The 14,629-nt window shown below is 42.1% G+C and overlaps 1 protein-coding gene across 6 annotated transcripts in view; it reads left to right on the top strand.

Annotated features, from left to right (window-relative positions):
- LOC143019507 (brefeldin A-inhibited guanine nucleotide-exchange protein 3) overlaps positions 1-14,629 on the top strand; it is a 659,822-nt gene that overhangs the window by 20,492 nt on the left and 624,701 nt on the right. For all 6 annotated transcript variants that reach the window (XM_076175183.1, XM_076175181.1, XM_076175182.1 and 3 more), the window contains exon 9: positions 13,026-13,158. In XM_076175183.1, the coding sequence (XP_076031298.1) occupies positions 13,026-13,158 (133 nt within the window). The remainder of the gene's footprint in view (positions 1-13,025; positions 13,159-14,629) is intronic.

The following is a 14,629-nucleotide window of genomic DNA, read 5'->3' as shown; positions in this document are numbered from 1 at the left end:
CATGTACCAAAGGCTTTTTCCCCCTTACAAGGGAGGTAGCCAAAAAATAAAGGTGGAAAAAGAAGTCACGGGTCTAGTTCCGAGTTTCTGAGCTTATTCCTGACTGGTTTCGCTCTATGCTTCTTCAGAGGAATGTGACTGGGGTGAAGCTGGCGGTATACATACTAAGAATAGGACCACGTTCCCTCCTTGGAGGTGGGCTCTGTTTTGCTGTACAATAATTTACAATTTTTAATAGAGTGTACAATAATGAAATTACAAATTGTAAATTATTTTACAACAAAACAGAGCCCACCTCCAAGGAGGGAATGCGGTCCTATTCTTACTATGTATACTGCCAGCTTCACCCCATAGTCACATTCTTCTGAGGAAGCATAGAGCGAAACCCATCAGGAATAAACTCAGAACTAGACCTGTGACTTCTTTTTCCACCTTCATCAACTTGTCACAATGTCCCAGCCCAGCAAAAAATAAAGGCATAAAAACCACTCCCACCCACTCCATCCCCACACACTCCATCCCCACACACTCCATCCCCACACACTCCATCCCCACACACTCCACTTCCATCCATCCCCCTCCCTCCCTCTTATCTTGGCTCTTCCTGGATGATGGGTCATCCCTGCATCTCACCCACTGCCCTGGGTTAGAAGCAGTGTTGCAAGACACAGGACATCCACAGCAAGGCTACTTCCTTAAATTGGTGATCCCCCCCCCCCCCTCTCCGTCCCTTCATGCAGAAATGGAGAAGATTGGGAGAAATCCCTTCAGGCTGTGTCAAATTATTTTTCACACATACTTCCTTACCCCCTATCCCCCACTCACTCCCCCTCATGCTTCACAGCATCATCCATACACAACCATTCTCCACTCATCCCTATCTTCTGTCCTATCCTCTCCTTCCCCAATAGACATTCTCTTCTTTCCCAGTGCCCCTTTTATCCCATCCATCCATCTCATCCTTGGTCACCCCATAATTTTCACTCCTTCCACCTCTGCCTTCCACACCTCTTTTACTAATCTTTCCTCACTCATTCTTTCCATGTGTCCAAACCATCCCAATACTCTTTCATCAACCCTATCTCCCAACTCCTTTTCCAACCCCACTCTCCTCCTTACCTTGTTTCTCACCCTACCCAGCCTATTAACCCCCTATCATACTTCTCAGGCACCTCATCTCAAACACATTCAGACTCCTTCCCTCTTATGTTCCATGTTTCTGCCCCATACAGTGCTGTCAGTACAATCACTCCTTCATACAATCTTCTCTTAGCATCCATTCCCAAATGTCTAATTCTCATTATACTTTTTAACCCACCAAGGCATTTACTCGCTTCTCTCAATCTACATTCTACCTCCACCCCCATTCCTCCATTTCCTGCCACATTCACACCCAAGTATCTAAAATTATCCACTTCCTCCAATCTCTTCTCTTGGAGTATATATTTATATATGTATATGTATATAATGTTGAGACATTCTGACAGGTTGACGTAAGCGGAGTAGGAAACACAGGAGTCTTAGTCTTGAGTTTATTCCTGACTAGTTTCGCAGGTATGAGAAAGCATACCTGCGAGACTAGTCAGGAATAAACTCAAGACTAAGACCCCTGTGTTTCCTACTCCGCTTACGACATATATATATATATATATATATATATATATATATATATATATATATATATATATATATATATATATATATATATATATACTTACTTACCCCTGTGGTGGGGGGAAAGAATATTGTAAGAGGCAAGAAAAATGGGACAGGGATTAGGACTAGGCATTCTTCTCCCTGTAGCCCCATAGGGGACATACCTAAAAAAAAGTAAAGGCATAAGAGGGTCTAGGAATTGTCTAACCGGTACCCTAAGGTTTGGGTCTTTCAATGTGCGTGGATGTAGTACAGATGAGAGTAAAAGGGAAGAGATAGGTAGGATGTTTGTGAGAAGATGGATGTGTTGGCTTTGAGTGAAACTAAGTTGAGAGGAAGGGGCAAATATGAGTTTGGGAGTGTAGTTGGGAGGTTCTCAGGAGTGAAAAGAGGATGATGGAGAGAAGGGGTGGCTTTACTAGTAAGTGAAGGGATAGGTAAATGTATAGTGGAGTGGAAGGAGGTTTCTTGAAGGTTAATGTGGATGAAGGTGAAACTGGGCAAGGAGATGTGGGTCTGGTAGTGATAAGAGTGTAGAAGAAAGGGAGTTTTTTTTTTATAGATTTAAATGAGTGCATAGAGGGATTAGGGAGAAACATAATTGTAGTAGTATTGGGAGACCTTAATGCTAGGGTAGGAAATGAACCAATAGATAGAGTGGTTGGGAAATGTGGAATTCCGGGAAAGAACCGTAGTGGAAAGTTGATGGTGATGTGTCTAGAAAGAGAGTTGATGATAGCAAATACAGTGTTTAGGAAGAAAGTCAAGCATGGGTACACATGGGAGAGGGTGGTGAATGGAAGGGTGGTAGATAGAGCATTAATGGATTATGTAGTAGTAAATAGGAGTATATTAGGAAGAGCTAAGGATGTACAAGTTGTAAGGGGAGTTAGTAGGGGGATATCAGATCATTTTCTGGTGGAAGGTAAGTTGAGAGTGGAGGATAGATGGAGAAAGAGGAAAAGGACAAGAGGTAGGGAGGTGCTCAGAGTGAACTACTTAAATGAGAAAGAAAAGGAGGAGTACAAGAAGAAGGTGAGAGAGGAGTGAGAGGGAGTGAAGGATAGAGTAGAGCTAGGAGTGGAGGAGTAATGGGGATGGTTCAAGGAGGGAGTCACAAGGTGTGCAAAGATGGTATGTGGAAGAAGGAGGACAGGAGGAAATAGATGGCAAGGTAGTGAGTGGTGGGATGAGGAAGTAAAGAAGGTTGTAGAGGAGAAAATGTAAGCTTTCACAGATTGGTTACAAAAGTGGACAAGGTAATCATATGAGAGGTACAAAGAAAAGGAAAGAGAAGTAAAGCATAAGATAAAGGAGGCAAAGAGGAGAGCAGATGTGAAATGGAGTAAGAGTATAACAGAAAATTTTGAAAGTAATGAAAATATGTTTTGAGAAGAAATTAAGAGAGAAAGAGGAAGTGAATCAGGTAGAGAAAAGGTAAAAGGCACAGATGGAGAGATGATAATGGAAGAGAAGGCAGTAAAAGGAAGATGGGTAGAGTAATTTAAGGGAGTTGCTAAATGTGAAGGAGGATAGGGAGGGAAAGGTAGTTGCAGTGGGAAATGCAAAGAAAATGAGAGTGATGAGTGAGGAAAATGGACGAGAAATAAGGAAGGATGAAGTGAAGGCAATTGTTAAGATGATGAGAGCAGGTAAGGCACCTGGTCTGGATATATGCCATGCAGAATGTCTGAAAAAAGGAGGTACAGTGATGGTGGACTGGCTGGTGAGGTTATTTAATGTTTGTTTAAGAGAGGGTAGAGTGCTGGAGGACTGGACGAGTGCCTATATAGCTCCACTTTACAAGGGAAAGGGGGACAAGTGTGAGTGTAGTAGTTTCAGAGAGATTAGCTTGTTAAGTGTAGTTGGGAAGGCTTATGGGAGGATCTTGATTGAGAGGATTAAGAGAGGAACAGAGGGAGTAATTGGTGAGGAACAGTGTGGGTTTAGGACAGGTAGATGTTGCGTAGATCAGATCTTTGTGGTAAGACAGATATGTGAGAAAGCTATAGGAAAAGGTAAGGATGTTTTTTGGGCTCTTATGGATCTGGAAAAGGCTTGTGACAGGGTAGACAGGAAGGCACTGTGGGAGGTATTGCAGATATACAGGATAGGAGGAAAGCTTTTAAGAGCTGTCAAGAATTTTTACAAGAGTAGTAGTGTGTGTGTCAGGATTAGAAATGGAGAGAGTGAGTGGTTTGAGGTAAAGGTAAAGCGAGTAAATGCCTTGGTGGATTGAAAAGTGTAATGAGAAATAGACATTTGGGAATGGATACTAAGAGGAGATTGTATGAAGGAGTGATTGTGCTGACAGCATTGTATGTGGCAGAAACATGGAACATACATAAGAGAAGGAGTTTGAATGTGTTTGAGATGAGGTGTCTGAGAAGTATGATAGGGATTACTAGGCAGGATAGAGTGAGAAATGAGGAGGTGAGGAGGATAACAGAGGTAGAAAGGGAGTTGGAAGGTAGGGTGGATGAAAGAGTATTGGGATGGTTTGGACACATGGAAAAAATGAGTGAAGAAAGACTAGTAAAAGAGGTGTGGAAGGAGTGAACCTGAGGGGTTGACCTAGGATGAGATGGATGGATGGGTTAAAAGGGGCACTGGGAAAGAGGGAAATGTCTTTTGAGGAAGGACAGGAGAGGACAGAAGACAGGGGTGAATGGAAAATGGTTGTATATGGATGATGTGATGCATGAGGTGGAATAGGTGAGGGAGTATGTGAGAAAATTTTGACGCAGGCCTAATGGATTTCTCCCCGTCTTCTCCTTTTCTGCATGAGGGGATGGAGAGGGGGTGTCGCCAATTCAATGAAGTGGCCTTGCTGTGGATGTGCTGTGTCTTGCAACATTGCTTCTGACCCAGGGCAGTGGACAAGATGCAGGAATGACCTCTCATCCAGGAGGTGCCAAGATAAAAGAGAGCGTGGAGGGGAGTGGAGTGAAATGGGGATGGAATGGGTAGGAGTGGTTTTTATGCCTTTGTTTTTTGCTACCTCCCATATAAGGGGGAAAAAGCCTTTGGTATATGTGTGTGTGTGTGTACAGACGCTCCTCTACTTACGTTCATTCGTTTTACGTTTTTTCAATTTTACGTTTGAACTGACTGTAAAAAAAATTGTAAAAAAAAATTTTTTAGTGAATTTTTTAGTTTAGCGTGCTCTCTGTAGTTCAAACGATACTTACGCATGATGCTGCATCCATTGTTTACATTGCACAAACGACAGACTGAAAGTGCCTTGCCTCCTCCTCCTCCTCCACCATCTCAATTTATGTTGCTTGAATTTAATTTATTTGAAATTAATGTTATTATTTTACAATGTTATGTGTATAATTAATGATTTAAGGGTGTTTTGTAAGATACGGTAATAGAATTTACGGATGTATAGTACAGTAACAACTTACGTTCATTTTCGACTTACGTTCGGCCGTTTGGAACGTAACTAAAACGTAAGTTGAGGAGCGTCTGTATATATATATATACATACATACATACATACATATACCAAAGGCTTTTTCCCCCTACATGGGGGGTAGCCACAAAGAAAAAGGCATAGAAACCACTCCCACCCATTCCATTTCCTATATATTCCACTCCCCTCCACCCTCCTCCCTCCCTCTTATCTTGGCACCTCCTGGATGACGGGTCATCCCTGCATCCTGTCCACTGCCCTGGGTCAGAAGCAGTCGCAAGACACAGCACATCCACAGCAAGGCCGCTTCATAAATTCGGCGACCCCCCCCCCTCTCCGTCCCCTCATGCAGAAAAGGGGAAGACAGGGAGAAATCCCTTCGGGCTGCGTCAATTTTTTTTCATACATACAGTCGTACCTCGGTACTCGACCGCCTCTATACTCGACCAAATCGGTGCTCGACCAAAAAATTCGAGTAGAAAATGCATCGGACCTCGAACAGATTTTCGGTACTCGACTAGCTCGAACAGCGGGTAAGCGTCAGTTCGACTCAGACCGCCAGCGGAGTAAGACGTACGCAGTTTGTTCGAGTATTTCTTCCCAGATTTAAACTTTTTCGTGTTGCTCTAGCCCTTAATAATGGGTCCAAAGAAAGACAGTGATAAGGGGAAAATTGGTTTCGGTGTTCGAACAAATCGGTGCTCGACCACCACCTCAGAACGGATTATGGTCGAGTACCGAGGTACGACTGTACTTCCTCACCCCCCATCCCCCACCCACTCCCCCTCATGCATCATAGCATCATCTATACACAATCCCTCTCCATTCACCCCTATCTTCTGTCCTCTCCCGTCCTTCCTCCACAGACATTCCTCTCTTTTGTAATGCCCCTTTCACCCCATCCATCCATCTCATCCTAGGACGTCCCCTCATATTCACTCCTTCCACTTCCGCCTTCCATACTTCTTTTACTACTCTTTCTTCACTCATTCTTTCCATGTGTCCAAACCATCCTAATATTCTTTCATCAACCCTATCTCCCAGTTCCCTTTCCACCCCTGTTCTCCTCCTCACCTCTTCATTTCTTACTCTATCCAGCCTAGTAACCCCTATCATACTTCTCAGACATTTCATCTCAAACACATTCAAACTCCTTCTCTCTTCCTCTCTCATGTTCCATGTTTCTGCCCCGTACAATGTTGTTGGTACAATCACTCCTTCATATAACCTCCTCTTAGCATCCATTCCCAGATGTCTATTTCTCATTACACTCTTCAATCCACCAAGGCATTTACTCGCTTCTCTCAATCTACATTCTACCTCCACCCCCACTCCTCCCTTTCCTGCCACATTCGCACCCAAATATCTAAAACTATCCACTTCCTCCAGTCTTTCACCCTTAATGCTCACCTCCAGCCTGCTGTCACTCTGGGAGTATATATATATATATGTATATATATATATGTATATATATATATATATATATATATATATGTATATATATATATTAGCACAGCGTAATGTAATAGCACATTGGTAAAATGAAACTTGTTAACCCACTGTCGGAGAAAAGAAATCAGAAATACTAATTATCTGTATATTTCGACCACTGACTGTGGTCCTCTTCAGCAGAATGATACAAAGGAATAGAGTTAACAAGTATAAATATGGACAGGGAGAGAACAATTAGGAGACGCGGACAAGGGGACTCAAGTTACTTGGGGTTGGTATGTGGGAATCTGTCCTGCTGCTTTCATAATTAATTTGTTTGCTGCCATCCATGTGATCCAGTCTGGTGACCATTGACCTTTTGATAAATTAAAATTGGGTAGGTGTTTAATGAGAGAGGATTCAATAATTTTCCTTCGAAAACTACACTGGGATTTATAGATAATTTCAGCCTTTTCCCAATCCATGCGGTGGTCCTCCTTACATTTTGTTGGAAATTGTAACTTAAACATTCAAACTTAAACCAATGCGCTATCAAGAGATCTCTCTCTTGATAGCGCATTGGTTTAAGTCACTGTAACTTTGTTACGGGTTAGCTGGGTTCGAATCCTCGGCTCGTCCACGTTTCAATTTCCAACAAAATGTCTCCATCGAGCGATTCTTCAGTCTCGATTGCGATGGCATGGAATTAAAAGTTGTTTGTGGTTGAACAATATATATATATATATATATATATACAGTCACTATCCAAGGTACGACGCATGCGAGTTACGACCATGTGTAGCAGATGTCTGTTATGAGTTTACTGTATATGTCTGGCAGCACAGCGCGTAAGATAGTTGTAGCAGCCCAGCATCGCGCACGACATTTATGGCAAAGATGGAAAAGTTGCTATACACGTGGTTGGAAGATAATAGGCAAAGAAATGTGAAACAGATGTTGCAAACAGTGCAAAGGAAAGCTACAAGTTAATTTCGCATGTTGAAAGAATGTGCAGGTGAAGAATACGCTTCACATGAATTCATAGCGAGTGCTGGGTGGTTTCGTCACTTTCGAGAGCGTTACCAGGTTCACCATGTGTTGTCGAAAGGTGAGGCTGCTAGCAGTGATACGCATGCAGCTAATCCATTTGTGGAAGAGTTTGATAAATTAATTAAGGATGAAGGATATTTACGCATTTAAGACCACGCCTAGCAGATGCCTATTATGAGTTTACTAATAAGAGTACTTTATAATAAGTATTTTCTTTCTTTAACCTACCATATCATATTAACCCCTTCCATACGGTGCCGCACACGTAGGCGTCATGGACTTAGATCTCGGTGGCAGCAGCCAATGCCAGCCGTACGACGTGTCGTAATAATACTCGCATCATAAAATATAGTCACCGCTTATATCGATCGTTCTCTCTTCACCTGTGAATTTTGTTAACCATAGAAAATGCGATTACAAAAGAATTAGAAAGAATGTCATTATGGAGGGGCGACTACAATAAATATAATCAAGACGCCGATATGGCAGCCTCGCGAATACACTCGCTCCCCATGACGCCTACGTGTGCGGCACCGTATGGAAGGGGTTAACAACTAAGCAACTGAAAACAATTCTGTATATAACTGTAGGAGAGAAGCCAACCACAGAGTATGGGATCCAATGTATTTAACGCTTCGCCCAGCAGGGCTTCTTCAGAAATAACACAGTGGATTATTATTATTATTATTTTTTTTTTTTTAGGATATCGATTCATAAGATGGTCATTAAGTCTGATTTGAATTTGTACAGTCTCGACATTGTTATGTATGTGAACACAGTGGACAAACATCTGACTCCTTATATAACCCGAGCTTAGGGGGAGAAACGAATATGAAACAGGTGTAAACACAGTTTGCGTAAATTGCTCGTTAATTTGTTTTTAAAATTGCTAATGGTTTATTTATTGTACAAAATACATTGTTTTGATTTATATTATCAATGAGAGATATAAAAGCAGATTCAAAACATCTACGTTTCATAGTATGGTTTTCATATTTGATAATCTTAGTAATATTCCAGTCAGCATTGTGGCCTGTATCATATCTATGTCTAACTATGGCATTATTCATATTGTAAGTTTTGATATATACTAAGAAAAATAATAGAAATTAAAATAAAAGGCATATAATTGATAAACAGTAAACAGCTTGTATATAATAGTATTCAGTAGAAAAAGTTACTTAAAAATGCAACAGATTGATATCATGTATCCCAGAGTATAACCCTCGTGTCGGCCATTTTAATGGGATCTGACTTACGACCAATCCGACTTATGACTGGTTGGTCGGAACCAATCTAGGTCGTAACTCGGATAGTAACTGCACATATATATATATACCCAGTATATATACATATATATATATATACATGTATATACATTTATATATATATACATGTATATACAGGGTCTAACAGATAAATCCGTACAAATTTGAAGAGGTTTTAAGCACTTAAAAAGTAACATATGGCAATTCTGATTGTTTCCAGATACTTCCATTTGTCTAATAATTTAGCCAGTTGTATACTAGCACCGGTGCAATAAACATTAAGCAATGGAACAAGCCAAACGTTCAGCCATATGCGAACTTCGTCGCGCGTGTCACACTCCTAGCGCCATAATAAGGATGCTAAAATACTCCAGACAAACTGTTTACGATGTTTGTAAACGTTTTGATGAGACCGGCGAAGACCAACGAGCTGCTCACAAGCCCAGAAGGGGCAGAATTCTAACACCTCGCTTTTTAGCTGGTCTCAAGAGAAGTGTCAATGCAAATCCAGCCTTACCATTATCGACATTGGCAAAGAAGAGAGGTGTCAGCACAATGACAATTCACAGAGCATTAAAGAAATTGAGATTAACCTCATTCTCACAAGGAAAAAGACATCTTTTGACACGAAAAATGAAAGAAATCCGCTTGACCAGGTGCCAAAAGCTGTTGAATTGGATGAAGTCGAATGGCTCAGTCATCAAGTTTTTTTCCGACGAGAAGATTTTCACGGTTGATGCGACTTTCAATAAGCGGAATGATCCCTGGATAGCCTCCAGCTGGATAGCTGAAGAAACCAGCAAGTGTCATGGTGCTCTGTGTGGTGTCAACTGAGGGGGACGTCTTCACTCACTTCTTCAACAACAAGGAGAAAGTCAATGCCGTTGTCTATTGCAAAGTTCTAGAAGAGAAAATAATACCCTGGATGAAAGATATGGCTAGTGGCAACCAGTTTGTCTTCCAACAAGACTCGGCTCCAGCCCACACAGCGAAGAGGACCACCAACCTTCTCGAAGGGTCAAATGTGCAGTTCTGGAACAAAGAGTTGTGGCCCTCAAATTTGCCAGACCTAAACCCTTTAGATTATTATTTTTGGGCGCGAATTGAGGCCAAGGCATGTGACAAGCCACACAGAAGTATAACAACCCTGAAGACAGACATCAAGAAGGCTGTGGGTTCATTATCAAAGTCTGAGATCATCAACGCTGTATCCAAGTTTCATAAACGCGTTGAAAGCGTCATAACAGCTGAAGGTGGTTACATTGAATGAAATCATTGTTCTTATTGCCTTTTCTAAATATACTGAAAATTTCATAACTCTCTGTTTATTATAACCCGATATATTAATCTTAAAACATGTGATAAGAAGTTGTACGGATTTATCTGTTAGACCCTGTATATATATATATATATATTGGAGTAATGCAGCAAAATATATTCTTTAAGGCATATTGAATTGTATGCAACAGCAAATTGAGCTCTGATGAGTTTCCAATGAAGAGTTTCAAGTCTTCTGAAGATCTCTCTAGCATGTAGAGGTAAAGAAAAAACCAAGTTGCCGATAAAAGCCATCTAATAGGTAGAACAGGATACAAGATGTTTCGCTAATCACAGTTAGCATTTTCAATTGTAACAATAACAAAGAAATGGATGATTATAAATACAGAAAGTAAACACTAGGAAAGATTACAAAGAGGTTGACCGCTACTCTGGTGTAAAACTGGGAAGACACGTTGAATATCAGGGAAGGGTACATGGGAAGGGGAACTGTGACCACCAGGAAAGGACACTTAGATGACCGTTACTGTGGCCTGGGTGTCCGTCGCGGCCGGAGAGACTGCTCATGAGAGAGCTGATTTGTCTCGTTGTTGGGTTGTCTGGTTTGGTGGATTCTGAATGGTTTGAGGCTGGGAAGGATGGTTGGGGCTTCCTGTTGGGTGTTCAATGTAGGCTGGCTGTATTTAATGTGGAGGTCCTCAAGGAGGGCAAGGCGGCGCTTGTCACTTTCTCAGTCTAAAATGGTGGTATTGTCCACAAAGATGGATCTGGTGATTGGAATGTTATGGGTCTCCTGAAGGTGCCGCTCAGGGCCTCCATTGTTAAGGTGGTATGTCAACCATCTGGAAAGGTGAGTGGCAGTGAATCTGATGTATGAATCTTGGGGCGTACAGTCCCCAAAAGGACACTTGAACTGTTACACCAGTCTCACACACTCGATGTCGGATGGGCATGGGGAACTGTTATTTTTCATGATAAGGTCTTTAGTCCTCTTGTTCTTATAATAAATGGCAAGTTTTATGTGGTCCATCTCGTTGGTGGGGGTCACATTGTCCTTGATGATACAAAGAAGTGCTTTCTCATCCTCCTTGTAAGCGCTCGACATGTAGGCCCTATAGAACAAGGTAAAGATATTGCCTTCTACAGGAGTCTGTTGTCCTTCGTACCACTTGCTCATGACGGCCCGCAGAACACGTTGGCAGTCGCTGTTTGATTGGCCATTTGGGTGGTATACATGATCACAGATGTAGTCGATGGTGCACTGAATGGGAATGTTTGTGAAGAGGGACTCCACATCAAGGGATGCCATCACTCCTTCTGCAGGGGCGCTGTTCACACAATCCAGGAACTCACGAGATGACTTAAAACAGTACTGTGTGGGGACAAAAGGTGTGAGGATGGCATTCAAAATTTTAGCCAGGATTCCACTATTGCATCCTTCTATAGGAGAGCCCTCACCCATTGCTCCAGTTGGACCTCCACCCAGAAAGAAATTGACCGGTCTACACAACTCTTAGTCAATAATGGCCACTCAAACAGTGACTGCCAACGTGTACTGCGGGCCGTCCTGAGCAAGTGGTACGAAGGACAACAGACTCCTGTAGAAGAAGGCAATACCTTTACCTTGTTCTATAGGGCCTACATGTCGAGCGCCTACAAGGAGGATGAGAAAGCACTTCTTCGTATCATCAAGGACAATGTGATCCCCACCAATGAGATGGACCACATAAAACTTGCCATTTATTATAAGAACAAGAGGACTAAAGACCTTATCATGAAAAATAACAGCTCCCCATGCCCATCCAACATCGAGTGTGTGAGTCTGGTGTACCAGTTCAAGTGTCCTTTTGGGGACTGTATGCCCCAAGATTCCTACATCGGACTCACTACCACTTGCCTTTCCAGACGGTTGACATACCACCTTAACAATGGAGGCCCTAAGCGGCACCTTCAGGAGACCCATAACATTCCAATCACCAGATCCATCTTAGTGGACAATACCACCATTTTAGACTGAGAAAGTGACAAGCGCCGCCTTGCCCTCCTTGAGGCCCTCCACATTAAATACAGCCAGCCTACATTGAACACCCAACAGGAAGCCCCCACCATCCTTTCCAGCCTCAAACCATTCAGAATCCGCCAAACCAGACAACCCAGCTACGAGACAAATCAGCCCTCTCATGAGCAGTCACTCCGGCTGCGACAGACACCCAGCACCCAGGCCACAGTAACGGTCATCTAAGTGTCCTTTCCTGGTGGTCACAGTTCCCCTTCCCATGTACCCTTCCCTGATATTCAATGTGTCCTTTCTCAGTTTTAGACCAGAGTAACGGTCAACCTCTTTGTAATCTTTCCCAGTGTTTACTTTCTGTATTTATAATCATCCATTTCTTTGTTATTGTTACAATTAAAAATGCTAACTGTGATTAGTGAAACATCTATTATTCTGTTCTACCCATTAGATGGCTTTTATCGGCAACTTGATTTTTTTCTTTACCTATACATGCTAGAGAGATCTTCAGAAGACTTGAAACTCTTCATCGGAAACTCATAAGAGCTCAATTTGCTGTTGCATACAATTCAATATGCCTTAAAGAATATATATATATATATATATATATATATTATTCAAAATGATTGAAAAATGAATAATTATATGAAATGTAACTGCCTTGATGGCCTGTGCAGTAAGTTTTTCATTACCTATGCATTTTTGTTAGGTCCCTCTGACTGTATCTTAACTTTACCTTGGAAGAAATAAGATTAGAGTAGATTAGAAACAGTAGCTCTTTAAAAATGTAGTAAACTTTAGTATCTCTTTTTGACAAACTGTGGAACTGATAATGGGTATCTGCTTGTGCTGGTTCTGTGAATCCATTGACCATTGTTTGCTAGATATGTAAAATGTATTGCTTGTTTTACAGTGTGTCATGCAGCCTGGTAATAACCATGGGTGTTGTAGGGGAGATGCGTCCAGTACTCGAGAGTCTGTTTCACCGGATGCTCCTCTACCCCCCTCCAAAATGTCGATATGAAGCCCTCAGAGCTGTTTTAGAGGTTTGACTTTATAGTTTGTTTACATTTAGATAAATGATAAAGTCATTTATTGCAAGAGCCCAACAGCTGAAGCTGGTTTATACCACGTCATTACATGGTGTCCAATTTCCCCCCACCTCATCCACTCCAGAAATTGTATATATATATATACCAAAGGCTTTTCCCCCTTACAAGGGAGGTAGCCATCCAGAGATTGTAAAAGTATAAAAAATTTCCCATTTCCTCTCAGCCTCAGTAATATTCATGAATTCCCTCCATTTGGCCCCTTCAAAGTATGTTGTCAAATTGCATAAACACGGCAAAGAAAACATGGACTGGAAGTGAAGTGTTTATTCCTGACGTTTTGTCTATTGACTTTCTCAAAGGAGTGAACATACTGAATATGTGCAGAGTTTATATACATGCTTTGCAGCTTAAGGAGTTATATGAGTGTAGAACGCTGTGTTCTGATTGGCCCGCTGGGACGGCCAAGTGTGAAGCGCTATACTTGCTGAGGATTTAGCCCAGGTGAAGCTCCCAGCCTAGTATCTCACCTTCCAGTTGGAATTCAGGTGTTATGCAGTCATTTTACCTTTAGGGCAGAGTTTATCAGTGAGTCAATTATGTCTGGTTCTTAGGTAAATACTAAGTCCAATCTAGTTGGAATGTCATCTCCTTTTACTTGGGTTATGTCTTACTCCATCCAGGATGAGGTGGATGGTTGGGGTAAAAGGGGCATTGAGAAAGAGGGGGATGTCAGTTGAGGACGGAAGGGAGAAGACAGAAGATAGGGGTGTGTAGAGAATGGTTGTGTATGGATAATGCTGCAATGCATGGGAAGGACTAGGTGGGGGATGGGGTCAAGGAGAAGTTATGTGTGAATAATATTTTGACCCAGCCCGAAGGTCTCCCCATCTTCTCTTTTTCTGTATGGGGGGATGGAGAGGTGGGGGTTGCCAATTAAATGAAGTCGGCTTGCTGTGGATGTTCTGTGTCCTGTATTGCTTCTGACCCAGGGTAATGGGTGAGATGCAGGGATGAACTGTCATCTAGGAGGAACTAAGAAAAAAAGGAGGGAGGGAAGTATATGGGAGTGGAGTGGATGGGGATGAAATGGGGGGGAGTGGAATTATGCCTTTGACCTAGGCTACCTCCCTTGTAAGGGGGAAAAGCCCTTAGTTTATGTATATATGTATGTTGTACCCAGTAGGTCAATGTTACCCATTGAAATTTTTAGCAGGGTACAGTGCTTGGCATAGGATTGGTCCACCCAGTTGAAAACTATATAAAGAAGAACCAACATTATACATACATATACCAAAGGCTTTTTCCCCCATTCCCAACAAACTCCACTCTCATCCACCCCCTTCCCTCCCTCTTATCATGGTACCTCCTGGATGACAGGTCATCCCTGCATCTTGCCCACTGCCCTAGGTCAGAAGCAGTGTCGCAAGACACAGCACATCCACAGCAAGGCCACTTCATTAAATCA

Source organism: Oratosquilla oratoria, chromosome 37 (genome assembly GCF_046742065.1).
Source record: "Oratosquilla oratoria isolate Oo_2021 chromosome 37, ASM4674206v1, whole genome shotgun sequence".
Lineage (NCBI taxonomy): Eukaryota > Metazoa > Arthropoda > Malacostraca > Stomatopoda > Squillidae > Oratosquilla > Oratosquilla oratoria.
This window is presented reverse-complemented; position numbering and strand designations above follow the sequence as displayed.